We start from the raw sequence: 25,499 nt of genomic DNA, 5'->3' as shown, positions 1-25,499 counted from the left end.
CTTCAGGGATTGAGTTCTGGACAAATCTAATCACTACAGACACATTCTCAATGTTACAGTGATCCCTGGTACCGTCACTGTAATGTAAAATCCAGGACAGTCAGCTTTTTCATATTTGGTCCTGATATCTTTTACCACCATTTTGGCAAGAGTCTCAATTATTTAATTTTGAATTACATTGGATGTGTATTTTGCGTTATCTGGGATGTATTTTACAATTTCTGCAAGTTTGGCATCTTTTTTGATTGTGTAATCAAAGAACTTAAGGAAAAGTCCCTCCTCCCCACCTTCGTGATTGTGACCACGCAGAGCCAGTTCATTGACTGCAAGGAACTGAACGGCCTCCCCAATGCTTTTCACATAATATCTATTCTTTTCTATCTGGGCTGGACCCAGTAGTTGAACTATGCTTTCACCTGTCGCTGCCCGGCGCCGATACTCTTGCCATGTAGACATGGCTCTGACGTGCGGGATACTAGACGCGTGTTTGTGGAAGCCGCCATCGTCTTTTTCTAGAGCTTTTTTTACAATTAGTGTAGCCGTGATTGGTGAATCTGTCCTCACGGTCCGAATTGGAAACACTAGATTTGCGGCAGGCAAAGCAAAGGCTGGCATCACGAACAACAGAATATTCAAGCCATGGTCGAGACGGATACCAGCTTGCACTAAAACATCTGAGTATCTTTCCGAATGCGCGCTTGGGATAATTTATTAAAATAGGCTGGGATGGGCTATCCATATTTAAGGCAGGCAGACCGGACTGTATATTTTGTTGAAGGCAGAGGTTTGGAGTACCCGACACGGGCGCAGAGCTGGAGGAATGTGTAGGCTTATCTACATCTTTTGGAGTTTCAGTTCCCGACGTGGGTGCGCTGTGTTAAGTGTTGGTAGCAGCGGTGCTGGGCTCAACCGTGGAGCCAGCAGCTCGCGGAGGGACAGAAGTTGAAGATGTCTGCTTTTTAATAAGCCACCTATGCATAGCCTTTGGTGTTACCAACCAGAAAATAAAAGAAGAATGGGACGTATATGCTGTTTTTTTTTTTAAAGAATGCGGTCAACAGGTTCAAAACGTGCTGCAAAATGTGCGGCGAAGTGAACTGTGAAAATCAAATGTTATTCTTCTCCAGAGTTTTCATTGGACAGACAGAGCATTTCGCAGGGTGGGCACGGCTTGCCCACCCCAGCCCCCCCGTGGTCACGCCTCCGATTACAAAACTCATTCTATTTATATAAAAAGTATTTTGTGTCACTGTATCCAGCTCCTCCAATTCACTGGTTAATTTACAGTAGGTACCACTTTCTATTAGTGTATTACTCAGAGATATAACGGTTGAAAAGTTCAGTTCTTTGCGATTTACGTGGTCTTTACCTGACACGGAAACCTGTATGCTCAGAAAATGACTCAGTTTTTAAATTTCCCAAATTGACATCACAAGGCAGTCTTAGATTTTGTTTATTTGAGTCTTTCCAGCCCACGTCAGGCCCGATCCGGTTTTTACGTCGAGCTGTTTTTAGTGGGCCATTATGGCCTAGATTCATGATACCGGTACCCCCAGCCCTGTACGAGTTCTTACCTTTGCACAGATGTTACTTGGACTGACTCTGCCTTCCTGTAAACCTAAGATAAGTAGGGTTCCTAAAACTGATTTTAAAAAATGAATTGGGAAAGAAGGACACGTATAAGCAAAGTGGGTATCCACTTATCCAAATATCCATTTTTCATTAAGGTTTGAGTTTATACCGATATTAAACATCAATTATAGAGTGGATACCGCAGTGCAGCCTTCAGTGCGTCACTACGACAGCAGATGGCGCGAAAGCTGCACGATAGCGAAAGAGTACCTCCGCAAGGGATGTCGGGATATGGCGCGAAAGGCTGCAAATCGCAGGACACGACAACGTTGCTCAGCAACCGCTTGTAAACAAGCGAGTGAAGCCGAGTCGAGAGAGGCTTGCTGTGTGTGTCATTCTGCCTTTGCTGAAGATTGCGCCGTTTTAGTGTTTGTAAACTGACAGAAAATAACTTTTGTGCAGTAAAGCTTTAAATGACGTGGCTAAAGGAAGGAAAAAGCTTCGAGGCCTGACTTGAGCACTGGTGAGTGGCAGGCACCTTTTACTATCTGCTTTTTACACGTTCATTTTCTGTTTTGCAGCAATTGCTGGTGAATTACATTTTGTCTCCAAAGCAGAAGGTGTGAAGGATTAATAGCTAGGTGTTTTTTATGGCCTAAACATAAAATTGTAACAGGCGGGCATTCCCTTCACTTCCGTATTGTGACAACGTCAAAACACATGTACGGTGGACTCACAAAGTATTAAGACCCCTTTACTTTTTCAGGTTTTGCTCTGCTCTATACTCAGTACCCCAGAATGACAAAGTGAAAACAGAAAAATGCACTTTAGAAAATAAAACGCATTAAATAAAATAATACATTAAATATAAATAAATAATTTGGATCACAATTTATTTTGTCACTAAAGTGTCCACGAACGGCACTTTAGTCTACTAATATTGTTTTTCTCTTGTTGGACAAGTTAGTCCTGGATATGTCTAAATAATATTCCTGAGCTTTCTACCATCTTTTACATGTCCTCTCCTCAATACTCACCTCTGGAATCCTTAGTGATGGCAGGCGGCGTGTTGCTGAGATCTGGGCCCTAGGAACTGCGCTAAAAGTCAGACACGGGTACGAATCTGTCCTACCTTAGGACATGAGAAATATTTATGAAGCGTCCTACACCTACTCGCAGCTAGAAGCAAGAATTTGCGTTTGAGAATGAATGAAGTCATGATTTGTATGGCACACCGAGCTGCAAAGTGGTACTCGTCATGACATTTTGTAGTTTTCTGATACTAATGCCATGGCTTCACCACAAAGATAATAATAATAATGATGATCGTCATAATCTTAAGATAAGAAGGAAACATAATAAGGTAAGATGTTGCGCTAAGCTGCATGTAATTGTTGCCACTTCGCAACAACATAAAGAAAAATTCTGTAATGAGCACCTAATTTGAAAGACTGAGACACACGCACTGGATGAGAGTAAAGCCCCAATAATGGGCATATTATGGGTCTGCTCCTCCCTTGCGCTTTGTACTTGCTAGGAAAGGCTCCAGCTTCCTCACGACCCTGCTCAGGATAAAGCGCATTTAGTAACTACGTGTTCGGGTGGATGATCCACAGCCGTACTTTCTGAAGAATCACCTTCACAACAACAACAACAACATTTATTTATATAGCACATTTTCATACAAACAGTAGCTCAAAGTGCTTTACATATTAAAGAATAGAAAAATGAAAGACACAATTATAAAACAAAATAAATCAACATTAATTAATATCGAATAAGAGTAAGGTTCAATGGCCAGGGGGGACAGAAAAAACAAAAAAACTCCAGACGGCTGGAGAAAAAATAAAATCTGTAGGGATTCCAGACCATGAGACCGCCCAGTCCCCACTGGGCATTCTACCTCACATAAATGAAACAGTCCTCTTTGTATTTAGGGTTCTCACGGAAGGGCTTGATGATGATGATGGTCACGTAGACTTCTGCCTTTTAATCCGTCCATCATTGTTGGAGCATCATGAAGCAGGCCACCACCACAAAGAAACCGGAAAAAGAAACAGAAAAGAGAGTAGGGGTCAGTACCGATTTTAGAGCCACCATGAACAGTTATTTTGAGGAAATTGAACATAAATTTCCTCATAAAGTAACAGTTGTACTGAAACGAGCCACGGCACTGTTTCAGCGTCCCAGTTGTCTTCCACTGTACTGATCCGTGCGTCTGTCTGAGGTCTCCTACCTAATATTCTTCTAGGCTTTATTTATCTAATGCTCCTGGAGTCTCCACCTGCCTTCGTGAATCTTAGCAGGCTTGTAAAATGCCAAGGGAATGTTTCAGACGATCATGAATTATATGGCTCAGTGTACCTGCATGACATTTCTCTGTCACTAACCTATCCAGCCCTGCTTATCTTGAGGGTAATATGCTGGCTACTACGATACGGTGTGCTCCCATGATCACCTGGGCGTTGATACGGTGATATGTCTTGCTATTAACAAATGTGTACTCATCCACACTTGGGGCGATGATAGTTACGTGCATGCTGATTTGTGTGAATGCAGCTTAACCTTAACATTAACTCACGTGATGTGGTTGGGAAGTATAGAAATCTGCGTATTACCTCATGCATTGTAAGGTCGTTCAAATTTTGTAGTTGGTTATCCATCCATCCATTATCCAACCCGCTATATACTAACTACAGGGTCACGGGGTTCTGCTGGAGCCCAACCCAGCCAACACAGGGCACAAGGCAGGGTGCCAGCCCACCGCAGAGCACACACACACCCACACACCAAGCACACACTAGGGACAATTTAGGATCGCCAATGCACCTAACCTGCATGTCTTTGGACTGTGGGAGGAAACTACACGCAGACATGGGGAGAACATTCAAGGCATGTCCTAACTGCGAGGCAGCAGTGCTACCACTGCGCCACCGTGCCACCCAATAGTTGGTGATGACATACCTAAATCATCGCTATTGCAAAGCTGCATTTTACACAAAACATTACCATCCATCCATTTTCCAACCCGTTGAATCTGAACACAGGGTCACGGGGGTCTGCTGGAGCCCATCCCAGTCAACACAGGGCGCGAGGCAGGAACCATTCCCGGGCAGGGCGCCAACCCACCGCAGCAAAACATTACCAACGCTTTCATTTTGGTTGATAACACATCGCTTTTCCATGTAGATAGAGTGATCATGTAACATATAAGATTTGTTATAAATCTTATCCAGTCACTATCAAATCAATATCTTTTTCCAAGTTCATTGTTGTCCAGAATTTCCAAAATGTTCAGCCTTCCCCGAGATGTGACTGCTGATCCCTGTGTGAACCAAAACATCCTCTGAGATGAACTTCTCCCAACCACCCATGAACAGTTTGGTGACCAACAATGCCCTTTCCAGCATGACGGAGCACCGGGCCATAAAACAAAAGTGACAACTAAGTGGCTTAGGGAACAAAACATCAACATTTTGGGTCCATGGCCAGGAAGCTCCCCAGGCCTTAATCCCATTGAGAACTTGTGGAGGTGGGTGGGCAAACAAAAACCCCCAAATTCTGACAAACTCCAAGCATTGATTCTGCACGAATGAGCTGCCAACAGTCAGGATTGGGCCCAGAAGTTGATTGACAGCATGCCAAGGAGCGGATTGAAAAAGAAAGAAGGGCCAGCCCTGCAGATATTAACTCTGAGTAAACTTCATGTCATTGTCAGTAAAAGCCTTTGAAACTTACGAAATGCTTGTAATTCTACTTCAGCATACCAGAGCAACATCTGACAAAAAGATCTAAAAACACTGAAGCAGCAAACTTTGTGAAAAGCAATCCTTGGGTTATTCTCCAAACTTCTGGTCACGACTGTGCAGGGCGTTGAAGGTAATAAATATCAGGAGCACCAAGAAGAAAGCAGGAACCAATTCTGGGAGGGCAATAGTCAGTCATTGTCCAACCTGCCATATCCTAACACAGGGTCACGGGGGTCTGCTGGAGCCAATCCCAGCCAGCACAAGGCAGGAACAAATCCTGGGCAGGGCACACACTGGGGACAAGTAATAATAATAATAATAATAATACATTTTATTAATATTGGGCTTTATATTTAACAATCTCAAAGTGCTACAAAATAAGAATAAATTAACAAACAAGATAATCTGTAGAAATAATTTAACAGAAAGCCTTTCTAAAAAGATAAGTTTTTAGGTTTCGTTTGAAAGCATCAGTCGACTGTGGGGCTCTCAGGTAGTCAGGGAGAGAATTCCACAGCCTCGGCGCCACCGAAGAAAAGGCCCAATCAGCCATACTGCTAAGCTTAGTTCTGGGAACTTGAAGAGTGTTGGTATGCACAGAGCAGAGGGTGCGTGAGGAGGTATGAGGGATGAGGAGTTCTTGTAAATACAGGGGAGCAGGTCCATAGATGCACTGATGGGTAAGGAGGGAAACCTTGTACTCCATTCTAAGAGGTACAGGGAGCCAGTGAAGGGTTTTCAAGCTAGGAGTGTCGTGGCCATGCTTTCACGCCCTCATCAGGATCCTGGCAGCGCTGTTCTGAATGTACTGGAGTCTCTGGATACTCTTGCCAGGAATCGCAATCAGGAGCGCATTACAGTAATCCAGCCTGGACGAAACAAAGGCATGGACAAGCCTCTCTGCATCTGCCAGGGTAAGTGTGGGACGGAGTTTAGCAATGTTCCTGAGATGGTGAAAAGATGACTTACAGAGATGTTTAATGTGGGTGTCAAAAGTGAGTTGAGAGTCCATTTTAACACCCAAATTTGTAACAAATGTAGAAAGAGGAATGTTTTGATCAGAAAAAGTGATACTGGTGATGGTAGAAGAACGAAGCTGGTGTGGTGTGCCAACTAAAAGGGCTTCTGTTTTAGATCGGTTTAGCTGAAGGAAGTTGAGCCTCATCCATGCCTCTATTTCCTCCAAACAAATAGTCAGTGTAGATGTTGGCAGAGGAGCAGTAGAGGAGGTGGGAGTAGTCCTAAGATAAAGCAATTTAGGGTCACCAATGCACCTAACCTGCCTGTCTTTGGACTGTGGGAAGAAACCCACGCAGACACGGGGAGAACATGCAAACTCCACGCAGGGTTACCCAGGTCTCCATACTGTGAGGCAGCAGCGCTACCACTGTGCCACCCTTTTGGGTTATGTTACATGGCGCAATTACAAAACAACTTATTCCAACCAGGGAGCCAGCGCCTCCTGCTGGATTCACTCTGACAGTTAGCATTGAGGCTTTTCAGCCAATAAATTATTTACCAGACAGTCAGTCAGTCAGTCATTATCCAACCCACTATACCCTAACACAGGGTCACGGGGGTCTGCTGGAGCCAATCCCAGCTAACACAGGGCACAAGGCAGGAACAAACTCTGGGCAGGGTGCCAGCCCACTACAGGGCACACACACATACCAAGCACACACTAGGGACAATTTCAGATCCCCAGTGCACCTAACCTGCATGTCTTTGGACGGTGAGAGGAAACCCACGCAGGCACGGGGAGAACATGCAAACTCCACGGTCTCCTAAAAAAACCCACAGGTCTCCTAACCGCGAGGCAGCAGCGCTACCCACTGCGCCACCGTGCCTCCCCTAGGGCAATAGTAATTCATATAATTCAGGAAATATGTTCCATTACCAAACATGTGTGTTGTTTGTATAATGCTGACTGCTAGCAAAATTCTAATCATAAGGAATGTGTTGCTAATTCAGCCTTGCTTTGTGTTGATGTGTTATTCATTTGTTATTTCTTATTGTTTCTGTTTTGCACTGTTCTTCTGGTGGCGTCATCCTGTTTCCATGTTGTGTTGGTATTTTTATGTGAGCTCTTTCATTTTGTGTGGTTAGAATCTTGGGTGTTGCCAGGCAATAAATAAATAATAATACATTTTATTTTCCCCATGTTCAAAGCACTTAGCACTTTATATAGCTGGTCCAGATCTAATTATGCAACTTTTAATGCAATGCAGGAAAACAATACAAGACAAAAGAATTGTTCGAAATATCTTGTAATAAACGAAAATGGACTTGCATTGAATGAATTCACTGATTTTTTCCATGTAACGTCCCACTTGTCCTCCATTCAGTTGGACACAGGCTTGGAGTAATAAACTTAATAAGTTATAGCGTAATGAAAATTGCATCATTAGATCTGGACCACCCTGTATTGACACGTTTGCACAATAGCAGATGCTGGCACCAAAAATGGAGCATTCGAATTTTGACTAAATGAAGGGAAGGCTTTTGCAAGATTCTTAGCATTAAAGCAGTGAAATGAAAAGCAAAGCTAATGTGAGAAGAAGATACTTTTATTTTGTTCAGCTTTAACTTTAGTTTGGGTTTGTCCTGGTAAAAGGTAGAAAGAGCTTCCATCTATCAGGCCGGCTAATGACCCCGGCGATTCTCTTACTAAGCCCACATCTTTTAAAATGCCTGCTGCTCACCAAAACATGGGAGGACACAAGGAGGACTGAATTTAACAAAACAAAACGATCAAAACCTGCTGGGTTATTCCACTGGGCCTAACTAAATACAGGACTTGTATCCAGTTTGATAACTTGGGGGTCCTGCAGCACCTACCTTCATATAAATCACAAAACTCCACATTTCATCGTTAAGTTTAATGCTCACCAGATTCTTCCTCCCAATTATTCCACACGGCTCCCTCAAGCCAGTGGTTTACTTACGGGAATGTTCTACAGTGGTGTGAAAAACTATTTGCCCCCTTCCTGATTTCTTATTCTTTTGCATGTTTGTCACACAAAATGTTTCTGATCATCAAACACATTTAACCATTAGTCAAATATAACACAAGTAAACACAAAATGCAGTTTTTAAATGATGGTTTTTATCATTTAGGGAGAAAAAAAATCCAAACCTACATGGCCCTGCGTGAAAAAGTAATTGCCCCCTTGTTAAAAATCACCTAACTGTGGTGTATCACACCTGAGTTCAATTTCCGTAGCCACCCCCAGGCCTGATTACTGCCACACCTGTTTCAATCAGGAAATCACTTCAATAGGAGCTGCCTGACACAGAGAAGTAGACCAAAAGCACCTCAAAAGCTAGACATCATGCCAAGATCCAAAGAAATTCAGGAACAAATGAGAACAGAAGTAATTGAGATCTATCAGTCTGGTAAAAGTTATAAAGCCATTTCTAAAGCTTTGGGACTCCAGCGAACCACAGTGAGAGCCATTATCCACAAATGGCAAAAACATGGAACAGTGGTGAACCTTCCCAGGAGTGGCTGGACGACCAAAATTACCCCAAGAGCGCAGAGACGACTCATCCGAGAGGTCACAAAAGACCCCAGGACAACGTCTAAAGAACTGCAGGCCTCACTTGCCTCAATTATGGTCAGTGTTCACGACTCCACCATAAGAAAGAGACTGGGCAAAACGGCCTGCATGGCAGATTTCCAAGACGCAAACCACTGTTAAGCAAAAGACATTAGGGCTTGTCTCAATTTTGCTAAGAAACACCTCAATGATTGCCAAGACTTTTGGGAAAATACCTTGTGGACTGATGAGACAAAAGTTGAACTTTTGGAAGGCAAATGTCCCGTTACATCTGGCGTAAAAGGAACACAGCATTTCAGAAAAAGAACATCATACCAACAGTAAAATATGGTGGTGGTAGTGTGATGGTCTGGGGTTGTTTTGCTGCTTCTGGACCTGGAAGGCTTGCTGTGATAGATGGAACCATGAATTCTACTGTCTACCAAAAAATCCTGAAGGAGAATGTCCGGCCATCTGTTCGTCAACTCAAGCTGAAGCGATCTTGGGTGCTGCAACAGGACAATGACCCAAAACACACCAGCAAATCCACCTCTGAATGGCTGAAGAAAAACAAAATGAAGACTTTGGAGTGGCCTAGTCAAAGTCCTGACCTGAATCCAATTGAGATGCTATGGCATGACCTTAAAAAGGCGGTTCATGCTAGAAAAGCCTCAAATAAAGCCGAATTACAACAATTCTGCAAAGATGAGTGGGCCAAAATTCCTCCTGTAAAAGACTCATGCAAGTTATCGCAAACGCTTGAGTGCAGTTATTGCTGCTAAGGGTGGCCCAACCAGTTATTAGGTTCAGGGGGCAATTACTTTTTCACACAGGGCCATGTAGGTTTGGATTTTTTTTCTCCCTAAATAATAACCATCATTTAAAAACTGCATTTTGTGTTTACTTGTGTTATATTTGACTAATGGTTAAATGTGTTTGATGATCAGAAACATTTTGTGTGACAAACATGCAAAAGAATAAGAAATCAGGAAGGGGGCAAATAGTTTTTCACACCACTGTATAAATGGCTTCTAGAGTTTAGAGCTGCCGTGAGGGGCCCCAGCTGTCCTGAGCCCAACGTCCTGGTTAGAGAAGCAGCCCACCTCTCAGGACGCTTGTCTGTTACAGTTGTTAGCAACAAGCCGTGTATAACTTAAGTGGTCTCCCTGCTGCCACCTTTCAGCCTGACTTCTAAAAGTGTTTCAGAATATCTGCTGTAGTGCAGGGGTGTCGAACTCCAGGCCTGGTGGGCCGCAGTGGCTGCAGGTTTTCATTCTAACCCTTTTCCTAATCAGTGACCAGTGCTAATTCACTTCTTTTCCCTTCATTTTACTAACCCTGTTTTTAAGGATTCTTTCCTCTGAATTGATTTGTTTCTTCATTAAATGACAGCCAAACAGAAATGAGACGTAAAATGAGCCAAAGGATGAGCAGCTAAACTGGGGCTTCAAACTCCAACCAATTTCACACCAAGCAGTTTCTTAATGAGAAGGCGATTCTTGCTGTTATTTAAACCCGTTATTTAATTCCATGGCTTGTTGCTGCTCTCATTTTTTCCATAAAAGACATTTCCAAAACTGCTGATTTTCTGTTTATTCTAAGAACGCCCTCACAATATTTTGGTGTGCTGGGAGATTGACCTTACTGAGACCTTCATCTTTCTTTATTTTCAGATATTGTGTGACGGGCACAGGTGAGCTGCTCATGTGGATTCTTGTTTTGTGTCTTGTTATTATTTGGCTCCTAATTAAGGAAAAAGAAACAAAAAAGGGGCCTGAGCCAAGTTAATTAAAATTAAGTCAAAAGAAGTTAATTAGCAGCAAGAACTGGTCACTAATGAAGAAGATGGTTAGAATGAAAACCTGCAGCCACTGTGGCCCTCCAGGACCGGAGTTCAACACCCGTGTACTAGGGTGCTGTGCCGTGTTAGCCATTATAGATGTAGTGAGAAGTCAAATTAAATGACACCTTTTATTTGATAACTAAAAACTACAGTATACTGTATAAGCTTTCAAGGCAACTCAGACCCCTTCTTCAGGAAAGATGGAATACAGAGACTGGAATTCTCTTTGTTTATGTAGACACCATCAGGACAGATACAACATTGGAAAACCTTTAAGTGAGACATCTTATCATTGTCGGGCAATGCGCCGTAGAATTTTCTAGGGGCGCCGCGAAAACTTTTGTAAAATATTTAAAATTGCTAGTGTTTTTGAACTTTTGGTTGATTAAAAAGATACTGTTTAAGAAAATATATTTTATGTTGGAAAAACAGATAACGGAACACTTGCGGAAATAAAGTCTAAGAAACGCGAAAGACTTAAAATGATCAACAAGGAAATGCGCGTCTGTCTTTCGAAAATTGATCCTCGCATCAATCTCATATGTGCTGAAAAACAATCTCAACGTTCACATTAATTCAAGATTTAGCCTTTGATTCCTTTATTAATAAAATGTCTTTCAAACTTGTAAAATTAACTATTTTTATTGGCGATTGTCCATAGATTGTGTCGTCACGACTTTATTTATGGGCAGTCCCTCAGGTGCACCGCGAAAGAAAAGTTTTGGACTTAGTGCGCCGCAACTCGAAAAAGGTTGCCTTTCACTGTCTTAGATGTAAAAAAATTAATAGACCTCTCCAGGCTAAAATTCATTTAGCAAGAGAGGATGCTTGTAGTCAAGATCTTTTCAAAATATCTGCTACAATTCCAATCTGAATCTGGAAAGGAAGCGCACAGAAAAAAAAAGCGCACAGGTTATACTGTATGCGCATAGAAAAAAGCGCACAGTCGTATAAGCGCACGGGAAATAACCGCACACGGTAAAATGCGTGAAATACGCATACGGCGGCGACATGTAACTATTACAAATATAAAATATACACCACCTATACTGCTAGACGTTTTTTATTATAATAAAATATAAATAATTAACACACCCTAATTAACAGGATTGTTATAAATTAGCTACACTAAGTATTTCACAGGATTTGCAAAATGGATCGTCCATGGATTCGGCAAATGCTTCTCTGCACGGTGATTTCGAAGACTTCTGGCAAGAGACGATTGCTTCGGAATATAAGCCAGTGCATCATTGCTCACTTCTGATAAGATGTCTCCAATGACATTGCGAGAAGTAGCATTCACAGCTGCCATGGCTTGTCGCATTCGACCTCTGGCGAGGTTTGCTTCTGCTTTCTGGGGACAGGAGTGATGACAATGACTGGTTGGCTCATGTACAATGTCTCCGTTTTTCGTTTTCATTAAGGACTGGCACTTTGTTGATCGATTCTCACGGCACCTCCAAGTATCTACTCCATTTGTTGTGCGAAAATGCAGATATTCAAATCCCTTGTAACCGAGAATTTGCTTGCCTTTCTGACTGGTCGAATCTGGTGGCATAACACCCTGTGATAGTTTAGGAGTGCTAGTGCCAAGGCCACCCAGAGAAAGAGTTGAATCTTGGGTCCCAGGCCAGTGTTGGGGTAGCACGTTAAAAGTAACGTAATTAACGTAGTTGGTTTACTTTTTTACTTTCTCGTAGGAAAATTATTGTAATCGTCCAAAAATTCGACCTTGAGATTTTGATGAATCTCGCCATTTTAGACCTCCGTGAGTCCGAAAATACAATTTTTGGAATTCTATCTGTGTGTGTATGAGGTAAAATCAACTTTTTTGAGCTATTTCCACTAACTGGAAGTGGTACTTTTTTATTCATGCGGTTGCAGAGATTGATTTATTCAACTTTATTTTTACAGTAATTGTTCAATATATTATTAATTTGATTTGTTGTTGATGGTTCTTTAATGTACATAATCCATCCATCCATTTTCTAACCCGCTGAATCCGAACACAGGGTCACGGGGGTCTGCTGGAGCCAATCCCAGCCAACACAGGGCACAAGGCAGGGTGCCAACCCACCGCAGGACACACACAAACGCCAATTTAGAGTCGCCAATCCACCTAACCTGCATGTCTGTGGACTGTGGGAGGAAACCGGAGCGCCCGGAGGAAACCCACGCAGACACGGGAGAACATGCAAACTCCACGCAGGGAGGACCCGGGAAGCGAACCCGGGTCTCCTAACTGCGAGGCAGCAGCGCTACCACTGCGCCACCCAGGGGTATTCATTTTCTTTTAAATATATTGAACAATACATTTTCTACAGATATGTTTTTGGCAGTGTATTATATCAAAGCGGCAGTTCGATCATCGTAAAACATGGCGTGCAGGCAGGGCTGGAGTTTTAAGGGGGGGGTCCAGTGTGTCTGATCCCACCTACCAATCGGCAAGAAAGCAATGATTTACTGTTTTATTGGGTTCTTTATGTGGTCAGACTACAGGGTTAAACGACTCACCGTTAAGTAATTGTAATGTTACAGGGTGGTGCTGTGAAGCGTCGTCACAATGGCACCATCATTGTGACTGGCATATTGCACGTTATAGCGAGGGGCTACTGCGGTGCTTGCTGACCCTAAAGACGATGGATTCTTTGTTGTTTTTTTGGTTTTTTCGTTTCATCTTTTAGGTCGCTCGCTCGCCCGCCATTACCACACTAGGTGTCAGTGTTATGCCCCTTTGACAGGCTTGATGTTTGTTTCGGCTCCTCTACTGCTGGCATTTTCCTGATGGGATGCCAGCAATTACTTTCCTTATGGGAAATAAACATTTTGTACAAAATCAACTATAAATAGGCTAGTTTTGTCTCTGAACTTTATTTCTTCCTAGGGGGAAATTTGACTTTTTTTTACAGAAGCTCTTAAATAAATGTATTCATGAATAGGTAGATAAATAAATAAATATATAAACACACACACACTATGGTTTGAAGACACACCAGAATGACTAAAAAGAAAGACAATGTCTGACCTGGCTGTATTAGTCCCAGTGATGCACTATGCCGCTGTATTGCCATAGGTATGATGGACCCCCAGCCGTGTGTCTTGACACAGTTCTGCTGAATGATTCGTCGGCTGAAAGTCCTCAGTGTTGGCGTGTCACAGAGGGCATGTGCAGCGTTGTTCATAATGGCCCTCCAGTTTCCAGTTGATATAAAGCAAGACGACAGCTCTCTTAGATAACACAGGAGTCCAATTAGAAAAGCAATCGGTTTGGGATGAAACACAGCATCCATAGCAAGACTCTAGATCTGAATTGCAGAGCCACTGATTTAGAAATAGGACCGCCATTTTTTTTTTTTTTATTTTGTTCAGCCCTAAGTCAATGTTCCATCCATTGTTCAACCCGCTATATCCTACCTAATACAAGGTCATGGGGGTCTGCTGGAGCCAGTCCTAGCCAACCCAAGCAGGGTGCTAGCCCATCACGGGGCGCACACACTTGGGACAATTTAGGATCGCCAATGCACCTAACCTGCATGTCTTTGGACTGTGGGAGGAAACTGGAGCACCCGGGGAGAACATGCAAACTCCATGCAGGGAGGACCCGGTAAGCGAACCCACAGGTCTCCTTACTGCGAGGCAGAAGCGCTACCCACTGCGACTTCTAAGTAAATGTTTAAAAAAATAAATAAATACCACAGTGCATTGTGCCTTGCAAAAGCAGAATTCCTCATCGCCCTTGTGGTACTATTTAGTCTTTGCTTGAATGTTCGTATTCAAGCAATGGTGCGAAAATTCCAAAACGTGCTTGACTGGTTCACCGACAAAAGCGCGATAGACATATGCGCCCCGACAAACCCGCTATGGACAAATGAGCGGCGACAAACTCGCTAAGTGGTTTTCGACAAATGCACGCCGACAAAATCGCGAGAGAGGCCAAGAGAGTGGGACGCCCTTTGCTGCAATTCTTCCTACATATGCAGGGCGTGATCTTAAGGACTCTCCGCATGCCGCGTCTCAAAATATTGACTTCTAAAATAAACATTATTATATATGCTTTAAACTAGTAATTCTTATTTAATGAAACTTTCGCGATTTGGTTGGCGCGCATATGTCTATCGCGCAAATGTCGGGTCACAGCTTGACTTGTTTCAAACTAAAACAAAACATTTTGGTGCCTCTATAAATTTTCCTAATTTTTAATTACTGACTTTAATACTGTAGAAAGAAATTCACTGTATTTTGTATCTTCTTATATAATACCCTATTGTGGCTGTCTGTTTGTCTGTCCAGGATTTTAAATCACCTGTCGCTCACAGATCGATTGACCTGAAATTTGGTACACATTTACGAGTACTACGTGATGTCTACTATCCGCTTTCAGGGTGGTGATTTTTATTATTCTTTTTATTTTCATTTTATTTTATTTTAGAATAAACTCTGGGCAGCGGCCAGCAGGTGTAACACGTGTAAGGGCGCCGTTGTCATCCCTACCACCTTCGCCGTCACTTCACCTACCTCTTATATCTTAAATCATTCTTGAGGCTGGCACTTAAGTGAAAAATTAAAGAAAATGTACTAAGTAACTGCAACACAAACACCAACTTAATCAGTTTTAACGCGAAAAGATGCTGACGAAAGAAGAGAAGAAGCAGGTCGCTAGAGTGGAGATAAGAAGAGCTGCTGAGGGAGCAGCAAGCGCATCAACCTCTGAGCACACGAATGCTAAACGTACAGAGAAAGAGGATGAGAAGTAGGAATGACAAAGTCAAGTGGATTCAATGCACGTTATCATGTAGTCCCGCCGTTACTGGTTATCTTTATAATTTTCAATCTGTTGATAAATTGTTAGTTTCAGAACAAATTCAAAGTACAGTATACAGTGGTGTGAAAAACTATTTGCCCCCTTCCTGATTTCTTATTCTTTTGCATGTTTGTCACACAAAATGTTTCTGATCATCAAACACATTTAACCATTAGTCAAATATAACACAAGTAAACACAAAATGCAGTTTTTAAATGATGGTTTTTATTATTTAGGGAGAAAAAAAAATCCAAACCTACATGGCCCTGTGTGAAAAAGTAATTGCCCCTTGTTAAAAAATCACCTAACTGTGGTGTATCACACCTGAGTTCAATTTGCGTAGCCACCCCCAGGCCTGATTACTGTCACACCTGTTTCAATCAAGAAATCACTTCAATAGGAGCTGCCTGACACAGAGAAGTCGACCAAAAGCACCTCAAAAGCTAGACATCATGCCAAGATCCAAAGAAATTCAGGAACAAATGAGAACAGAAGTAATTGAGATCTATCAGTCTGGTAAAGGTTATAAAGCCATTTCTAAAGCTTTGGGACTCCAGTGAACCACAGTGAGAGCCATTATCCACAAATGGCAAAAACATGGAACAGTGGTGAACCTTCCCAGGAGTGGCGGCCGACCAAAATTACCCCAAGAGCGCAGAGACGACTCATCCGAGAGGTCACAAAAGACCCCAGGACAACGTCTAAAGAACTGCAGGCCTCACTTGCCTCAATTAAGGTCAGTGTTCACGACTCCACCATAAGAAAGAGACTGGGCAAAAACGGCCTGCATGGCAGATTTCCAAGACGCAAACCACTGTTAAGTTAAGCACAAAGAACATTAGGGCTTGTTTCAATTTTGCTAAGAAACATCTCAATGATTGCCAAGACTTTTGGGAAAATACCTTGTGTACCGATGAGACAAAAGTTGAACTTTTTGGAAGGCAAATGTCCCGTTACATCTGGCGTAAAAGGAACACAGCATTTCAGAAAAAGAACATCATACCAACAGTAAAATATGGTGGTGGTAGTGTGATGGTCTGGGGTTGTTTTGCTGCTTCAGGACTTGGAAGGCTTGCTGTGATAGATGGAACCATGAATTCTACTGTCTACCAAAAAATCCTGAAGGAGAATGTCCGGCCATCTGTTCGTCAACTCAAGCTGAAGCGATCTTGGGTGCTGCAACAGGACAATGACCCAAAACACACCAGCAAATCCACCTCTGAATGGCTGAAGAAAAACAAAATGAAGACTTTGGAGTGGCCTAGTCAAAGTCCTGACCTGAATCCAATTGAGATGCTATGACCTGCATGACCTTAAAAAGGCGGTTCATGCTAGAAAACCCTCAAATAAAGCTGAATTACAACAATTCTGCAAAGATGAGTGGGCCAAAATTCCTCCAGAGCGCTGTAAAAGACTCATTGCAAGTTATCACAAACGCTTGATTGCAGTTATTGCTGCTAAGGGTGGCCCAACCAGTTATTAGGTTCAGGGGCAATTACTTTTCACACAGGGCCATGTAGGTTTGGATTTTTTTTTCTCCCTAAATAATAAAAACCATCATTTAAAAACTGCGTTTTGTGTTTACTTGTGTTATATTTGACTAATGGTTAAATGTGTTTGATGATCAGAAACATTTTGTGTGACAAACATGCAAAAGAATAAGAAATCAGGAAGGGGGCAAATAGTTTTTCACACCACTGTACATTATTTTAGTTCCTTATCAAATGTTACATTTATGGAGCGGTGGCATTATTGATCCAGCTGGCTGAGTTCCAATCTAATGCCCGCCTAGACTTTTGTGCTTTGTGTGTCTTCCTGGGGTTTTCCTTCACATACAATAAGTGTGCGTGTGAGTGTGCCCAGTCATGACCCTGCACCCTCTTCAATTTTGGTTACTTCTTGTAGTCTGTGCTCTTGACCTGAATCGGACAGGTGGGCTTGAGAACGTTACCATACTGAAATGTGAGCCGTGATTTAAAAAATACCCAGAACATCCCTGATGTCATAAATGTTTCAATTTTAAAATGACATTTTGCCCCAAGTTACCAGTTTCTCTTTCTCTGTTATTTTAGCCTTTTGTATGTCCAGGAGTTTCCAGTGTCATGCACTCCAGGGCCTACCTACTGCTAGAGAAGGAATACCAGGAGCTACGAGAGGCCAATCTTTATGTAAGTGCATTCATTTTGTTTTTTTTTTACCAATTTTTACATGATTGTACTTAAAAAAAAAAAAATAGATTAACTACACACTACACTATTATACGGTAGATTCTCTTACCGTAGTGGGTAGAATGTAGCGCTGGGCAATTTATTGAATTTTTGACTCAATATTTAAGAAAAATCAACATGCAAAAGTCAATATCGCAATGTTCAGCACTTTTATTTGACTTTACACAACATCTTCTGAACGGTGAATAAAACGTGAAAAATCTCCTCTCTTTCTAAACGTGGCTATGCCGACTCCCATTTTGCCTGGTGGTGATGAGCATCTTAAAGAACCATTATAAATGATGTAAACCATTAAGTAATATGTGACCAGTAGGGGGTGTTGCAGCACCCCAAACCTTCGACACAACCTCACCGACACACGTTCTGGTTTAATAAAAAGTGCATTACAATGAAGTATCTTACAGAAAGGCTTTGGAAGTAACAAAACACGTGTGTTGTTCTCCTTCTCTTTTCGCTTTCTCCTTCCACTCCTCCAGGTTAGCTTTGTCGTCCTTCCACCCGACTCCAAATCACCACACTGAGGTCGAACAGCTTCTCATATCTTGGACCCGGGAGGACTTCTGTGTAGCCCGATGGAAGTATTTCAGTATCAAATGGAAGTCACACAAAGAAGGGTTAACAGATCCCTGCAGCACCCCCTGGTGGTATCCACTGAACCTAACAAGGCTGCCCTATGGGACTACATTTCCTAGCATGCCTTGCAGGTGTCTGTACAGGTAGCGTCACCCAGGGAGAATGACACCTGGCATGTTGGAAAAGCATGTAGCCCTGCCAGATTGTCTCTTCCTGTCCTTTCACTACACTGTCCTCCCAGGCGGGTATTGTTCATCGGTGCAACCCTGCCAGGATGCCAGTGTACCCACTTCTTTTTTTTATATTTTATTATATTAAAATAAAAAAAACATTCCATACATGCAAGTCACCTTTAACAAAACTGGTTTGAAACATTGTACCCACTTCTGCACTGGCAATTTCTGCCTGTCTCCTGGCTGAGGCAGGAAGATCTTTGCCTTCCTTCTTGTGCTTCTGAAGGGCCCATCCAGGTAAGGATCCTTGCCCCATCCCAGCTGGGATGCCCACCTATGCATGCCGTTCATCACAGTATGATATACATATGCACATGTCTTTGTCTTTTCTTATATAAAAAAAAAAGTCAGAGTGAGAGGGAGAGAAAGTTAAAGCAATGATTACTGACTGGTAGACACAGGTGCCAACCAGGCAGCCAAGATGTTGAACACAATACATACAATGGAAACTCAACAATACGAAGAGGACGTGGTCAACAAAAACATGTTATTTGAGCTGTTTCTTTAAGGCACAGCTATTTATGAAATTGTAAAATTTTGGGAGAAAAAACTGTTTTCTGCGCTAATATTTTATATTATTACTTTGCAACAATATACCAGGTTTTGGACTCTGCATAGAAATTGTATGTCTACATGGTGCTGATTGTCAGTCTCTAAGGCTTTTTGAGAAATTATATATAATATCACATTTTGCAATATTAATATTATTAATATAATGCAATATTTAACCAGCCCTAGTGATGCAATGAGCTGCAGAATCTTGTCATGGGGCCCTCTCTGTTTGTAGTTTTCACATTGCACCAGAGCTTGCTTTGTGTTTTTCCTCAGGGCACTCCACTTGTATTCAATATCCCAACCGTATACAATACAATACAATACAATAGAACACAATTTATTTTTCTATAGCCCAAAATCACCCAAGAAGTGCTGCAATGGGCTTTATCAGGCCCTGCCTCATGACAGCCCCCCAGCCTTGACTCTGGAAGACGAGGAAAAACTTCCAAAAAAAATGGAAGAAACCTTGGGAAAGGTAGTGGCACCGCTGTGGAGTGAAGTCATGGATAAAGATGCCTCACACATGTGCTGCTTGGGATTGTGCAAACCACTGTACGCTCCAACACCAGATCCCGGGGGGTTACATTTCATAGGTAAGGCTGAACAATTGTTTTGGTTATATTTGGCCATTAGAAAATCCCATGTTATAATCTTAACTTTAGCTACGCCAGGCTAAGATAGCAAAGCTATGCATTTATGTGCTCAAGTGAGCCTCCAAACAACGTTTTGGCTAAACGTATTTAGTCACTAACTATGTAGATTGTTGTTAGCTGTTAACATTTCTCAAACTCTGATGGTTTCCCAAAGAAATCCACCTCAGAAAGCAGTGGGAGGTCAGGTAGTCCCTTAGACGGGATTTTAAGAAAGCTCTCCTGTGATGTGTGCCGTGCTAGTTTGGTAACAGACGCTGTAACGGCGTCATATGATCAAAGCTACCACTCGCTCACATTAAAAAACAAAGGAGGTTTGATGATTCCTTCTGGGGGTCCAGTCAAGGTGGTCGAAGTAGTTGAGCGTGTTATCTGACAGTCGACATGAGGGCAAGCTGTCCGGGTATCTTTGATCAATCAGTTTGTTGGGGCTGAGATTGGTTCACATGATGTGTTTTTTCTCAAGGATCACATCGAGGAAACACAGTTTGAAACTGACAACCATCATTTCTTGCTCATGTCTTTAGTTGTGTCTGTCTTCCACAAACTAAGGCTGCACCATATTATCAGACTGAATCCTCTCAAATTACAGAGTGGCAACACACGGAAAAAGCTATGGAAGACAGTTCTGTTTCGAGGACTTTAGTTCCTATACTGTATATATTTAAGTAACCACATTGTGTGTGTGTGTGTGTGTGTGAGAGAGAGAGAATTAGTGAAATGTTTTCAGAAATTATTAAGCCAATTTGTATACAATAAAATTGTTTATTTTTGCCATTGAGTGTATCATTTCACTGTTAAAAGAAAGACAAATAAAGATAACTGGCAGTAACAGTGCAAAATTCACAATTGGTATGCCAGTTTGAAAAGATAAGTTTTGAGGGCAGTTTTAAAATGTGTAATTACTTATATGAGAGGGAAGAGAATTCCCGAATTGAGGAGCACCAGGAGAGACGCTCGAGCTCCCATAGCACTGAGTCTGACGTGTGGTACAGAAAGTCGAGCTGCAGATGAGGATCTGAGTGAGCGAGAGGAGTGTCAGTCTGGAGGACATCAGTGAGGTTGTGGGGAGCTTTAAATGTTAAGAGCGGTATTGTGTATCGTATTCTGTAGTTAACAGGGAGCCAGTGACGTTGAGAGAGAATCGGTGTGATGTGTTCAGTGGATTTAGAACAGCAGGTTATTATCCTGGCAGCAGAATTTTGAAGAAGCTTTAAGCGATGGATACGTTTTTGAGGGATGCCACATAGAATAGCATTACAGTAATCTATACGTGAGGCGACTCGGGCATTAACTGATACTTCAGTACTGTGCTGCGTAAGAACAGGACGAAGTCTAGAAATGTTTCAGAGATGGAAGAAGGCAGTCTGAGAAATGTTACTTATATGGGAGGAATTCTTTAATAATAATTATAATTATTATTATTATTTAATAATTGCCATTATTAGTGTAAAAATGGATATAAATAATTGCATTTAAATGATTCGCCAGAGTCTGTTGTATGTAAACGATACTATTTTAAACATTATTGTTTTTTCATCAGAACACCCGGTTTCCATGTCTACATGTATTAGTTTAAATGGCACTTTTGCCACTCGTAATATGGCGGACGCGCTGATGTATCGTGTCGACTGGGCAACACAGTGAATGCGGCGACTATCTGTATATGACTATGGAAGTGAGGGTTGCAGGAGGGCGTGGTTTGGCAACAGAAGTGGGTAGAGCTCTAGCTGGGCTTTCCTTCTGGTGGTCTGTGGAAGTGGGAGAAATGGCATTAGTAGAGTTCATCAATCCCTGACTCTGCATCTTACCCTCAGTTAAGCCCTAATACTGCCTCCCATGTGCACGTGTGTGACAATATGTATGCACACACAATGTTCTGGACTCATACCAGAATGACTAAAAGGAAGAAAATTTAAAAAGATAGAAAACCTCTGACTTGGCAGTCCCAGTCCCAGTGAAGCACTGTACAGACATATTGCTGTTGGTATAACGGACCCCCTCCCCATTGTGTTTACTGACACACTTTTGCTGAATGATTTGTTGGCTAAAAGTCCTCTAGGACCTCCAGGGGTCCAGAGTGTGTTCCGTCACTGAGTCTGCCCTTTTAATTACTTTGTTAGTTCGATGGGCTTCTCTTGAAGTGATGTCACCTGCCCACTATCATACCACAGTGTAGAAAATCCCACTGGCCATCACAGGGTTATAGAAGATGTGAAGGATGTCACTTCCCTCATTAAAGGAGCACAGTCTCCTAAAGAATGACAGCCTTCTCTGCCCTTTCTTGTATTTTTCCTCTGCGTTCCGAAATCAGTCCAACCTGTCATGGACGTGGACCCCGAGTGCTTGTAGCAGTGCACCTCTTCCACATTCACTTCTTGACCAGACACAGAGCCTCTTTGGTGCCGTGAAAGTCAGTAACCAGTTCCTTGGTTTTGCTGATGTTAAGATGCACCAAGAAATAAAGTTCTCCCCCTGACTCCTCTCCTCTGTGTGCCCTTATCAATTGTAATAAGATGAGACGATGAGACCATACCACCGTATTAGGAGCTCTTTTCTTTGTCAAGTCTGTCAAGGGCGCCGCTCTCTCGGAGAAGCGAGGCACAAACCGGAGGTAGTACCCGGCCAAACCGAGAAAGGATCGGACCTGCCGCTTGGTCTGCGGACGGGGCCAGGCCAGTATGGCCTGTAACTTGGAACACTGTGGCCTCACAATACCCCGGCCCACTAGGTAGCCCAAATATTTGGCTTCTCTCAATCCGAAGAAACATTTCTTGGGGTTGATTCGAAGCCCGGCCTCCCCTAATGTCCGTAACACTGCTGTGACCTGCTGTATGTGTTCCTTCCAGGTGCTGGAATAGATGACGACGTCATCCAGGTAGGCAGCACAAAACGAGTTATGGGGCCGGAGCACTTTGTCCACCAGACGCTGAAAAGTCACAGGCGCCCCATGTAACCCGAATGGAAGGACACAATACTGCCAGTGTCCGCTAGGAGTGCTAAACGCGGTCTTTTCCTTTGCGGACTCCGTTAAAGGAACCTGCCAGTACCCCTTTGTCATGTCAAGTGTAGTCAAGAATTTGGCTGGTCCCAGTCTCTCGAGGAGGTCATCCATGCGAGGCATGGGATAAGCATCAAATCGGGAAACTTGGTTGAGCCGACGGAAGTCATTGCAAAACCTCCAACTGCCGTCGGGCTTAGCAATCAAGACGATGGGGCTGGACCAGGGACTACGGCGAACCTCCTCATTAATCCCCGGCCAAAAAAAACGGAGCTTAATTCGCTCTAGTGTCTTGTCGGAGCCGAGATGGCCTCCAAGAAGGTGGGAGTGTGCTAACTCACAGACCTGCCGCCGGTAGGTCTGCAGGACTAGCAACAACTTCCGGACCTTCCCCTCATGTTCAGCGACCCGATACAACAAATCATTATCAATGACAAAGTGAGGTCCCTGTGGCATGGGCTGATGAGTGCGTTGGCCGTTAACGAGAACCACTGCATTTTTTGTGTGTTTCAGAGAGTCGTCATTCCACTGTTCTCTCTTGAAAGAAGCCGGCGTTGCTCTAAACTGAACGAGCAATTCAGAGAGTGGGTCCGGCCTGACCTCAAGGGGCGGAGATTCCTCCCTCGCTGCCGGGGCGCTGGTGGATGACGTAGCAGCCAGCGACGGTCCGGGAGTGCCTTCGTCATTCTCTTGGCCTTCGCCCCACCCCTGTCGGCTGATTACGGTGTGAAAGCAGCTTGAGATGAGTCTTTGTCATCTATAACGAGGCCATACGTTTTTCGGGGAATGCTTTCTAGGCTACCGCTGTTACTATTAGACCAGTCCCGCCCGAGGATTACGGGAAACGGAGGATCCGGATGTACCGCTACGGTAAGTTGTCGAAGGGTTCCTCCGAGGCATACGTAACACCGGGCGGTATTGTACGTGCGGATATATCCGTGTATACATTTTAGACTGGTCTTTTTTTTAATCCATTGTTGCGGTAGAACAAAACGGCAAGCAACGACAGACACGTTACTGCCGGAATCAAACAGGGCTGTTATTTTATGTCCGTTAATGAGAAGCTCCCCCGTATGTTTATCTGCCAGGGGATTGCTAAGGGCACACAAACAACCCCGCCATTGTCCCCTACGGTCCACCTTGTTCCCCGACAGGTCGCAGGCCAGACGGTCCGGCGACTTTGGAACAGGCTCTGGATTGCGTGGAAGGGACTGCTTCAGTGGGACATAGCTCCCGGGTAGTCCACAAAACGGCTGTTCTGCCCTCCCAGGTTTCACAGCTGGCCTCGGGGTTTTTAGGAGTTGTAAGAGCTCATCCATTGAATGAAATTCGCCCCAGGCCGGCTGGGCAAAATCCTGGGGTAGATGCTGTAACAGCAAAAAACAAGCTACTTGCTGTACTATTTGTAATGGGGTCAAATCAAATGGCCGTAGCCACTGACCCACCTGTTGCCAGAGAGCCATAGCCTGCTCTGTAAGCCCTCTACTTTGGTTAAACTCCCAGTTTAGTATTTCCTTCACCTGCTGGCCTGGGGACAACCCATCGTTAACAGGGACCTTGGTCCCGATGGGCGGCTCGGCTCTCCTGCCCAGGAGAGCATACTGAGCCACTTGTGTGTGTTCCCCAGAAACCAGCCCATGCCTGTGGGTCCCCTCTACCTTCTCCACAAAGATGGGTTGTTAGCCCCGGGTTACGCTCGTGGAGCAGAGCCTGCACTGCGTCCTTCCTGACCCTCCGGCGCACTCCCTGCCCCGAAACTCGGCCCCGGTACTCACCCACCTGGTTCCTTGTAAGGTCGTGTCCCGGGTTCTTCAGGGACACCATCCTGCCGACTACGCCACTGTAATAAGATGAGACGAGAGGCGTGGAAAGGTTTGGGGCAGCCACCCGTTTAATTCGGTTTCCTGGCTGCAAAATTACTTGAAGCATATTGTTTAAGTTTACACAACAGAGTCCAAAACAGAACTGCCTGCTAGAGCAAAGGCAGGGGGCTTTATAGGACAGAGGGCGGAAGTGATGTCGTCCTCTGGGCCGGAACTGGAAGTGACATCATCCTTGGGGCCGGAAGTGATCTCATCCTTGGTGCCGGAACCGGAAGTGATGTGTCCTTCTTGGAAATGTCGGCTCCTGGTGGGATTTCCTGGGTAAGACCTGTAGAGAACTCAGAAAGAGCGTCAGCGTACCCCGCCCCCCCCGGGCAGATGTATAATCAGTTCTTTCTAAGCCCTTAAGCTGCCTCCCATACACACGTGTGTGACACAATACATCCCATAAGTGCAGAATCATCTGAGAACTTCTGCAGGTGATGTGACTGGGTGTTGTATTTATAGTCGGAGTTGTCACAGAGTGAAGAGTAAAGCAGACAGGCCTGTTCATGTGGTGCTCCAGTGTTGCTCACACAGTCCTTGAGTCTCACAAGCTGACAGATAGTCCACCATTAGGACCCCACAGGCTCATCCACCTGCATATCTCTGAGTTTCCCCGTAACAGGGATGGCTGGTTGGTACTGAAGGCACTGGAAAAATCAAATTGTCCAGGTGAGAATAAGCCTTGTAGAGCACATGGGTAATTGCATTCTCCACTCCGGTCTTTGTCTGAAAGGCATTACTGCAGTGGGTCCAGGTGGTCTACCACAGGAGGACTCATACAGCCCAGGACCAGCCTCTCAAAGATGTGAGATGTCAGTTCCACATTAGGTGAGGAGGCGCCTGCCTTGTTTGGAACAAGAACAATGCATTACGGTTTCCACAGCAGT

General features: G+C 43.7%; 1 protein-coding gene across 3 annotated transcripts in view; it reads left to right on the top strand.

The window, feature by feature from the left end:
• Window positions 1-1,956: 1,956 nt before the first annotated feature.
• The window catches only part of LOC120515052 (ubiquitin-conjugating enzyme E2 U-like), a 161,646-nt gene continuing 138,103 nt past the window's right edge, over window positions 1,957-25,499 (top strand). For all 3 annotated transcript variants that reach the window (XM_039735760.1, XM_039735757.1, XM_039735758.1), the window contains exons 1-2: window positions 1,957-2,095; window positions 17,577-17,672. In XM_039735760.1, the coding sequence (XP_039591694.1) occupies window positions 17,607-17,672 (66 nt within the window). In that variant the 5' untranslated portion in view covers window positions 1,957-2,095; window positions 17,577-17,606. The remainder of the gene's footprint in view (window positions 2,096-17,576; window positions 17,673-25,499) is intronic.

Source organism: Polypterus senegalus, chromosome 14, assembly GCF_016835505.1.
Source record: "Polypterus senegalus isolate Bchr_013 chromosome 14, ASM1683550v1, whole genome shotgun sequence".
Classification (NCBI taxonomy): domain Eukaryota; kingdom Metazoa; phylum Chordata; class Cladistia; order Polypteriformes; family Polypteridae; genus Polypterus; species Polypterus senegalus.
Note: the sequence above shows the minus strand (reverse complement) of the source record. Positions and strands in the feature narration are given on the sequence as shown.